The 10,788-nt window shown below is 46.0% G+C and overlaps 1 protein-coding gene across 1 annotated transcript; it reads left to right on the top strand.

Moving 5' to 3' along the window:
* The first annotated feature begins 7,765 nt into the window (after positions 1-7,765).
* LOC124706074 lies at positions 7,766-9,657 on the top strand. Its single transcript, XM_047237734.1, has 5 exons — positions 7,766-7,788; positions 7,872-8,683; positions 8,770-9,173; positions 9,277-9,387; positions 9,421-9,657. The coding sequence occupies exons 1-5, from the start codon at positions 7,766-7,768 to the stop codon at positions 9,655-9,657; spliced, it is 1,587 nt and encodes a 528-aa protein (XP_047093690.1).
* The last annotated feature ends 1,131 nt before the right edge of the window (positions 9,658-10,788 follow it).

Below are 10,788 nucleotides of genomic sequence, written 5' to 3'. Positions count from 1 at the left end.
AAACTATAGTGGAGCAAGAAACTAACATATTTCAGGGCACAACCCATATTACTTAATAAGTTGACATGCAGTTGGAAAAACTTGTTGAGATACATTGATACACACCGATTATATATAGTACGATCATATATATATTTGGCATATATTTACACATCACAATTCTTGGACCATCAGGTTTTACTGTTCTGGCTCAAGGTGTTTTTTCTTAAAGGACTGTTGAATCCCCAAATCTACCTGATTTGCCCTAAGAGCGTACACAAAGATATAAAAAGCTTGACAATTTCTCATTTCCCAGGAACCATAAAGTAAGAAACTCTAGTAAAAAGAAAAGAAGAAAGATATGTGAATATTGCTTACTGAACCATCATCAATATTACTTCAAATAAAAAAGATGCACATGGATTATATGAACTATTTACATTGAAGAAGTAAGCAAAACCTTGGTAGATAAAGTAATCCGACAGTAGTATCTTTTTCAACTCAGCTTTTAGAAGATGCTTTAAATGGCAGAGGCTCTTCCTAATACGTTTAATTTCAGTATCCCGACTCTGTTGACTAATAAGTTAGTTCGCATAATCAAATATATAATTTGATTGTTTTACATATTTTTTTCAAAGCAATCACCTTAGGTTAATCCTATAAATTCGTTTATTCAAGTTCCTTGCCATGGATTTTCTCTTCAGGCTTCTTGAAGAACTGAAATAAGACATGGGTACGCATGTTTCGTATAATGGCAAACAAGCATGCCCTATTAACGTACGCAATGTCTATGTGAAAATTAATAACTCTCTATGCTGCTGAACACGCTCCTCCAACCAAAAAATAAACCATATGCCATAGTATTCTTTCACTGAGCATAGGTCCTCAAACACAACACCAACAAAATATGTATTTACACCATCGGACATGTAAAAAAACACAATGAACAAAATATATGGGAAAAAAATATTAGAAGGTTGAGGACTTACGATGTGGTGAAGCGCACATCACCCTCCATTTTCTCTGGAAGTAACTACCAGAAAGTTTCTGCGGTATTATTCTCATTTGAGTTGTTCAACAATTACCAACAATTGCGGACATCAAACAGTCCCTGGAAAAAATCTTTGTTTGAAAATAAATGAATCACCACACTAATTGAACTAAAGGACTAATTTTATGGTACAAATACAAAATAACACAGACAGTGCCACAATAGCAAGGAGTCAAATATACACCAGTACCAGACTTGGGGTATGAACATTAGCAGAAATTTAACTTCCTAATACACCAGCAAGAATACAGCTAGCTAATCTGACGATTCGGACCACATAACACCTAGAACTCAAATATATCTCCCAAATTCTTGACAGAACAACCTCATGACGTACTTCAGAAGAAGATTCACACGACAAAAGATCACAAAGGAGCAAGCTTTACCTACTCTGGACAGTAAGGAGGCATTTGTCTCTTGCAGCCGCTGGGGACGGTGGTCGGAATTCGGGATTGAGGCTGCCAACCACCTTGGCCCTGGTAGAGACCGAGGATGGGTTGTGCCCTCCGAGACCACCTCGGCTTCATTTCCGTTGATGACAGCAAAGAGCACGTATGTACTGAACTTGTAGTCGGGAAGGGTGGACTAACTATAACATTTTACACAAAACATAAGTAGGATGAACTTTCTGTCTTATGCACTTACAATCATATGAGTATCTATATATACACCGGAACAGAACAATGCAATAATCAGATAACACTGCTTTCGCACAAAACAGCTTGACTAATGACCAATTGTGAAGCCTGATTTTCACCAAATAAACTAAGGCAATCTAACATTTAGTCGAAGAAATATAGCACAGTGAAGCATGGATTATTAGGATTCAGTCACACAATTCATAGGCAAATTATTAATGTAGGAATATAATATTGACTCAACTGCATGAGTTAAACTGCTAATTCGATCAGAGTAATAGAAGAAATATCGCCCCATATCTCAGGTTTTAACCCCAAAATCATCTCTACAGATGCAACATGAGCCCTAATCATGGTGTCAAAGGCTAGTTATCTGGCTCCAGTACACTCATACTGATAAACTCATCTTAGAAAAATATATTTCAGAAGCACAACATTTCATTTATTCATTGTTTAAATGTAAAAGGCCGGAGTTAACTGTTTCAGAAAAATATATTTCAGAAGCACAACATACTGATAAACTCATCTTAGAAAAATCCTATGCAGGTTAACTGTTTATGAAGGTATGTGACGCACCTCACGGCTGGGTGGTGGTGATGGCCGGAGTTGAGGAGAAAACTCGGGATTCCGTTGAAGCGTTGGACGAAACTCCAACTCGGCAACTGCACCTGTCTATTCTTCATCCACACTTACCAAACCACAAGATCAAGGGAAGTGAGACCGAGATGGAGTAGACAGACCACAGAGATGGGGGCATGATAGAGGGGTGATACGCGTACAGCACGCGTCCGTTGGGAACCCCAAGAGAAAGGTGTGATGCGTACAGCAGCAAGTTTTCCCTCAGAAAGAAACCAAGGTTTATCGAACCAGTAGGAGCCAAGAAGCACGTTGAAGGTTGATGGTGGCGGAGTGTAGTGCGGCGCAACACCAGGGATTCCGGCGCCAACGTGGAACCTGCACAACACAACCAAAATACTTTGACCCAACGTAACAGTGAGGTTGTCAATCTCACCGGCTTGCTGTAACCAAAGGATTAGATGTATAGTGTGGATGATGATGATTGTTTGCGAGAGAACAGTAAAGAACAATGTTTTCGGTAGATTGTATTCGATGTAAAAGAATGGACCGGGGTCCATAGTTCACTAGTGGTGTCTCTCCAATAAGAATTAGCATGTTGGGTGAACAAATTATAGTTGGGCAATTGACAAATAAAGATGGCATGACAATGCACATACATATATATGATGAGTAGTGTGAGATTTAATTGGGCATTACGACAAAGTACATAGAGCGCTATCCAGCATGCATCTATGCCTAAAAAGTCTACCTTCAGGTTAGCATCCGCACCCCTTCCAGTATTAAGTTGCAAACAACAAACAATTGCATTAAGTATGGTGCGTAATGTAATCAACACAAATATCCTTAGACAAAGCATTGATGTTTTATCCCTAGTGGCAACAGCACATCCACAACCTTAGAACTTTCTGTCACTGTCCCAGATTTAATGGAGGCATGAACCCACTATCGAGCATAAATACTCCCTCTTGGAGTTACAAGTAACGACTTGGCCAGAGCCTCTACTAGCAACGGAGAGCATGCAAGATCTTAAACAACACATATATGATAGATTGATAATCAACATAACATAGTATTCCATATTCATCGGATCCCAACAAACGCAACATGTAGCATTACAAATAGATGATCTTGATCATGTTAGGCAGCTCACAAGATCGAACAATGATAGCACAATGAGGAGAAGACAACCATCTAGCTATTGCTATGGACCCATAGTCCAGGGGTGAACTACTCACACATCACTCCGGAGGTGATCTTGGCGATGAAGAGTCCTCCGGGAGATGATTCCCTCTCCGGCAGGGTGCCGGAGGCGATCTCCTGAATCCCCGAGATGGGATTGGCGGCGGCGGCGTCTGCGGAAGGTTTTCCGTATCGTGGCTCTCGGTGCTCGGGGTTTTCTCGACGAAGGCTTTATGTAGACGGAAGGGTAGGTCGGGGGCCGTCACGAGGGCCCCACACAACAGGCCGGCGCGGCCAAGGCCCGGGCCGCGCCGCCCTAGCGTGTGGCCGCCTCGTCGCCCCACTTCGTATCCTCTTCGGACTTACGGAAGCTTCGTGGAAAAATAAGACCCCGGGCATTGATTTCGTCCAATTCCGAGAATATTTCCTTACTAGGATTTCTGAAACCAAAAACAGCGAGAAAACAAGCAAGCGGCTCTTCGGCATCTCGTCAATAGGTTAGTGCCGGAAAATGCATAATAATGACATATAATGTGTATAAAACATGTGAGTATCATCAATAAAGTAGCATGTGACATAAGAAATTATAGATACGTTTGGGACGTATCAGGCTATATGAGATTTCACTTTGATGCATGCCCATGGAAAGATACCTAACCCACATAGACAACACATGGGAACATATATGATGGGTTAGTTCATAAAGCATGATTGACACGGCTTACCATACCACATGACTTCTCGTGGCACATTCTTCATGCTTCATGTGTTGACCAATCTTGAATCTATTTTTCACTCTTTGTATTGGTCAACCTTGTATCTTCTCATGCTCTATCATACTTTCTTGAGGTGTATAAAGAATTCTTCACTTGGAATCAAGCACTCAAGATCTTGACCATTCGTTGCTTATCACATAAGCTAGAGCATGGCTAATATTGAGTTCCACATAAGAACTCTATCTTCATTTCTTCTTCTTGATCATATCACATATATATCTTCAAATCGATGATCTTGATACCAATACACAAGGTATATCTTTATCTTCATGGCATCCATACTTGAATCCAACACATGGAATACAAATAGTACCTATGGAATATTCCTTCATATAAACTCAATGAAAACATTAGTCCATAGGGGTTGTCATTAATTACCAAAATCACACATAGGGGCAATATACCCTTACACTTGTGACCGGCATGATAGACGGTGTTATGGTGGTGTTCGTCTTCGTTGTCGGTGATGTGCCCATGCTTGTGACCGGCGAGACCGGCGGTGTCCTGGTGGTGTTCGTCTTCGTGGTCGGTGACATGGGGATGCTTGTGACCGGCGTCACCGACGGTGTCATGGTGGTGTTCGTCTTCGTGGTCGGCGATGTGGTGATGCTTTTGACCGACGTGACCAACGGTGCCATCGCCGACGTGCTAAAGGTTGTGAACGACGGTGCCATGGTGGTCTTGTGATAGGTGAGGTAAGGTCACCATGTTTGTTGCCATATAAGTGAGGCTAGGAAAACCATGCGACCAACCAATCAAAGTGTCACTTGGGTGCCACCCGATACAGTCCAACCTATCAAACGATGTGTGATCCGTAAACCGGAGCTCATCTGGTACAAGATGGGAGTCCCATCCTGCAGGCGCAGTGAGCCATCAATCACATATAGCCTACCAAACGCGTCCTAAGTTCTCAACAGACGAGTCCCAAACAAATGATATTCTCCAAAGTCTTCGACAAGGAAAGCACCCATCTTACTTGGCCCGGACCAGCTGCGGACTGATACGTCTCCAACGTACCTATAATTTCTGATGTTCCATGCTTGTTATATGACAATACTTACATGTTTTGCTTGCACTTTATAATGTTTTTATGCATTTTCTGGAACTAACCTATTAACGAGATGCCGAAGGGCCAGTTGCTCGTTTTCGTTGTTTTTGGTTCCGTAAAGGCTGTTCGGGCAATATTCTCGGAATTCGACGAAATCAACGCCCACAACCTTATTTTTCCCGGAACCTTCCAGAAAGTCAAAGGGGGGCCAGAGGGGTGCCCTGGGGGCCCCACACGTGTGGCCGGCGCGGCCCAGGAGGGGGGCGCGCCGCCCTAGTGTGAGGTGTCCCCGTGGCCCCTCCGACTCCGACTCTTCGTCTATTTAAGCCCCGACGACCTAAATCTTCGATACCAATTGACGAAACTCCAGAAAGACTCCAGGGGCGCCGCCACCATCGCGAAACTCCATTTCGGGGGACAGAAGTCTCTGTTCCGGCACCCTGCCGGGACGGGGAAGTGCCCCCGGAAGCCATCTCCATCAACGCCACCGCCTCCATCATGCTCCGTGAGTAATTCCCCCATGGACTACGGGTTCTAGCTAGTTGGTATTCTCTCCCCCATGTACTTCAATACAATGATCTCATGAGCTGCCTTACATGATTGAGATTCATCTGATGTAATCGGTGTTGTGTTTGTCGGGATTCGATGGATTGTTACATTATGATTGTCTATCTACAAAGTTTGTGAAGTTATTGTTGCTGCAATCTTGTTATGCTTAATGCTTGTCACTAGGGCCCGAGTGGCATGATCTTAGATTTAAGCTCTATACTTATTGCTTAGATTGTATCTACAAGTTGTATGCACATGTCTATGTCCGGAACCAAAGGCCCCAAAGTGACATAAATTGGGACGACTGAAGGGGAAGGCTTAGATATGAGGATCACATGTTTTCACGGAGTGTTAATGCTTTGCTCCGGTGCTCTATTAAAAGGAGTGCCTTAATTTCCAGTAGATTCCCTAGAGGCCCGGCTGCCACCGGCTGGTAGGACAAAAGATGTTGTACAAGTTTCTCATTGCGAGCACGTATGACTATATATGGAAAACATGCCTACATGATTAATAATCTTGATGTTCTGTCTTAATGCTATTTCAATCCTATCAATTGCCCAACTGTAATTTGTTCACCCAACACTTGTTATTGGAGAGTTACCACTAGTGTAGATAGCTGGGAACCCCGGTCCATCTCTCATCATCATATACTCGTTTCTATATGACATTGGAAGTAGTATCAACTATTTTATGGTGCCATTGCTCTCATATTACTGCTACTGCTGTTGTGTTACTGTTACTATTGCTCCCATATTACTGCTGCTTTCACATCACCCCTGTTACTAGTGCTTTTCCAGGTGCAGCTGAATTCATAACTCAATTGTTAAGGCTTATAAGTATTCTTTACATCCCCTTGTGTCGAATCAATAAATTTAGGTTTTACTTCCCTCGAAGACTGTTGCGATCCCCTATACTTGTGGGTTATCACGGACCTGCTAGAACTGTTCAACATTCATCATGCTCAAGAGCTGGACCTATCCATCGAAATTCTGGTTAGCTAATTTTTCTTGCGGGAAAGATCCAGTGATATAGAACCAGAGATCATACAGAACAGTCCCTGAGAAACAAAAAAATACACCCAAGTCCTGTAGAATATTAGACACCGTGGACGAATGAGACGTACCTCGGCGCGCCGCCGCCGCTCCTCCACAGTTTCCTTGGACACAGACGGAGACCCCAGGCGGACGGGAAGTCACAGATCTCGGCTGGAAAGAGCCTCCACCTCGCCTCGCCGCCATCGTCCTCGATCTGATTCGCAACCACCTTCTCCTTCAAAAGCTTCACACCGGAGCCACCGCTCCATGACCTTCGAGATGGGGAAGAGGCACCCCACAGCTCCACCGAGCCGCGAGCGCCAAGAGGAGGCAGATCCACGACCACGCCCCGCTGAGCACCGCCATCGTAGAAGACGTCCGCCCCCACAAAAGGCCACACCGACCGCACCATCATCTCCTCCGCGCCGCCGGCAACTTGTGGCTAAAACTTAATGAAACGAAAATGATCCAACAATATATACCTATATGTAGCTTCTTAACGTTAGTTTCAAGATATTCAAAAAAATGCATCTATATTAGGCTTAATTCGGTAGATGAACATGTTGTTCACCCCACTCAGACCGCTTTTAATGTAAGGAATAAACTTTTAAGACGGGGTTGTTACTTTGCATGAAATGATTCACAAGTTACACGAGGAATATAAAAAAATGTGGTAAAATTAAAGATTAACTTTGAAAAGGCTAGTGATAAATTTGAGTGGTCGTCTTTCCTCCAACACTCTTAGAATGAAAGATTTTTCTAGCCAGTATCGTGACCTAATACATAATTTTGCAAAAAATTGAAGTGGTTACCTTCTAATATTATTTTTCTTCTGGAATGTTATACACAGACATCAAAATTACAGGCTGACAAAATCAATTTCAGGGCGAAATAATAATACGGAAGTTCTTGTATATCCGTAATTGCCATGAATGCAAAAGGAGAGGAAACGAGTGTGCGCTCATCCCAAAACATTGGCGTGGAATCAACTTTTCAAACACTCCACTACGACTTCTTGAGTTCTTGAGTACCTTGGAGCGGTGGAGACACGGAGAGCACCACCCTGAACGCCATGCCATCCTCCTCGTCCACTATAGTGGTCCTCAGCGACACCGAGAGCGGAGACGACGACGCCGCCTTCTCGAGGCCGGCGGTCGAGTACATCACCTCGTCCCTGTGCACCCAAGCAGAGGTCGACGCCCTCTGCGAGAAGCACGGCGTCCCGAAGGAGTTTGCGGCGCGACCGGCCGGTGAACTGCACGCGTGCACGCCGCCGCCACCGGGGGCCGTCTGTGTGTACGCGCACGCGCTGGAGTCGGGTCTGCGCTTCCCGCTTCACCCCTTCTTCTCCGAGGCGCTCTCCCACTTCGGCCTCGCGCCGGGCCAGCTCACGCCCAACGGTTGGCGTGTCTTGGTGGGCTTCGTCGTGATCTGCCGCTCCGCCGGCGTGCCGCCGTCGCTCGCCGTCTTTCGGCATTTTTTCTCTGTCAGGACGAGGTTCTGGTCCTACTTCGTGTCCAAGAACGGCGCCGGGGCGCTCTTCACTGGCCTGACCCATTCCAAATCCGATAGAGAGTGGAAAAGGGGCTTCTTCTTCCTGACGTCCTCGCAGCCATGGCCGTGCCCCGTGCACTGGGGCGAGCAGCCGTCCAAGATCTTCACCGCAAGTCCGGTGCTATCGAGCCAGGATAATAAATCGGTGGCGAAGATAGTATACAGCCACGGCCCGGCAGTTGATCTCCGGACTTACCTCTCGGTGGCCGATCTTGCCGCAGCCTTCTCCACTGATCCTGCCGAGGCATCACCACCACCGTCACTCCAGCTTTCTCCTCGATCTACTGGTTCCGAAGGTAATAAATCGCGCTCGCGTCCAGCACTCCTGATCTATTCCCCTTCGTCCAATTTGCAGAAAATTTACTACCGTGATGTGTGCTAGGAATGGATCTAGCAGCGGACGAGGCTGTGGCTTCGCCGGAGAAGGTGGAAGCCGAGCCGGTCAGCGACACGCCGCAGTTGTCCCGCAAGAAGAGGAAACTGGAGGAGGTTGCCAGTGCAAAAGACGGACTTAGCCGTTCTGAGCCGAACACGCCGCCTGCTGCCCCAGCGGGCTTGCATGCCCCGCCGTTGTCCGGTTGCTTGGCGCCCAGCCTGCGTGCCCCGCCTGTTTCCGACCAGAACACGCGGCACTTGCCCGTGCCCGACGCACACGGCAGCGACGGCGCCGACTGGGAGGAAGCGTGGAAGGTACTGGATAGCATCGTCCCGCCGGGGCGGCAGCACGAGTTCGCGGCGGCGAAACCATCCAACGTCGTCAAGTCGAGCTTCGTAGCATTTCGCCAGGTATGCTAATACGTACAGTAACTAGATACACTCTTGGCGCAAATCGCCCACCGGTTGGTCATAGCGTTTGTGCGTGTGGCGGCGGCAACGCCGGCGACTGCAGGCCGCGAACTACGTGTCATACTCCCTGAACTACGCGCTGGAGCTGGATCAGAAGCAGAGAGCCCATGAACGTGACATCGCCGTTCTGCGGGAGCAGCTGGAGAATGCGAAGGCCGAGCTGGCTTCGGCGAAGCGGGTCATGGAGGCAGAAAGGAAGAACGCCAAGGCCGAGCTCGCCGCGGCGAGGCAGGCGACGGCGGCAGAGGTGGAAAGCGCCAAGACGGCGGCGGTGCAGCAGTTCCTGGGGTCCAAGGAGTACACGCGGCGGGTCGCTGAGCAAGCGCTGCCGGCGTACGAGCGCGGCGCAGAGGACATGAAGCGCGTCGCGCTCCGGCTGAACCCACGCCTCGACGCCGCCAAGCTACTCCTGCCGCTGGATTAGCTCCTCGAGGCGCTGCTTGGCGCCTTGGCTTGCCCTGCTAGCTCACTGATTAGCTTGGAACCTGTAGCGGCTTTTGTTGATCCTTTTGTACATCGAGACTGCTCTAGAGATCATTGATGGAACCGTGAAATCTGATCAAGAAATTGCAGCAAAATTCTCTCTCCAGTTCTTTGATTTCTTCATCACTGTTTTCTGCAATTTCATCGCATACGGTGAGCACGACTGGCTCTTTTTAACGCAGGAATTGAATATAACTCTATTAAATCGGTTTTAATTAACTCAGATTTAGTACATTAGAGAGTAATATCATGAATATATCAAGATAGATACAACAAAAAAAAACACAAACAAATACCGAGACGTGGTAATAAAACAATCGCAACAACATCATTCTAACCACCGCCTAAGATAGCACTAGGGCTCGAGCACTCTAGGGGGACTTTCTATTTCCTAGATTTTTGCTTAGTTGGAGGAGAGAGAAGTTTGTCTTTCCTTAGCTAAGAGATCATCTCTTAGAAATAAGGAGAAATAAGGGAGGACTATTTTCTCCATTGTATCACATATGTCTTCTCTTAGCAACAAATTTCCTACCAAAATTTAATTATTCGCATTAATTGCTAGAGATGGCTGTAAAAAATAATGCATTGTATAACTTATATCTAATACCTTTTCTAGCTGATGTGGCGGGGCAAGAAAAGGCATACTTTCTCTACCATTGTACATGCCCTTAGTTTTTTTAGTTATATCCATCCATACTATCATTATCATTACGCTATTGCCTTGTTGCAGAGCGCAATTGATATCTTTCGATATTAATATATTTCCTTTATCAATAAAATATAAAAGCAAAGAAAGCCAAAGCTTGGACTTTCACCATGAAAATCACGATGAGTACTCGAAGAGCGGCACAAAAAATGGAGCTCAACTATGCATCCACCCCCTCTTGATAAGGTCGCTGCTGCAAGTCATCGCAACCAATACACCTCTCCACCATTGCAAACCTCTGACCGTAGCCACCATGAATTTCTCCACCTCTCTAGATTATGGAAATCTATAATTAAACATGTCCCATGACAACAACAAGAAAGCCAAGCTTCCCACATGAAGCCACACTGGCTGAATTTAATGCGC

This window comes from Lolium rigidum, chromosome 1 (assembly GCF_022539505.1).
Source record: "Lolium rigidum isolate FL_2022 chromosome 1, APGP_CSIRO_Lrig_0.1, whole genome shotgun sequence".
NCBI lineage: Eukaryota > Viridiplantae > Streptophyta > Magnoliopsida > Poales > Poaceae > Lolium > Lolium rigidum.
This window is presented reverse-complemented; position numbering and strand designations above follow the sequence as displayed.

What these genes read in the sequence shown, in the direction of transcription:
- LOC124706074 (XM_047237734.1), top strand. Translation starts at nt 7,766, where the DNA reads ATGCAAAAGGAGAGGAAACGAGT. An exon ending in CAAAAGGAGAGGAAACGAGT is followed by an intron (nt 7,789 to 7,871) that starts GTGCGCTCATCC and finishes AGTACCTTGGAG; the next exon opens with CGGTGGAGACACGGAGAGCA. An exon ending in AGCAGCTGGAGAATGCGAAG is followed by an intron (nt 9,388 to 9,420) that starts GCCGAGCTGGCT and finishes CGGGTCATGGAG; the next exon opens with GCAGAAAGGAAGAACGCCAA.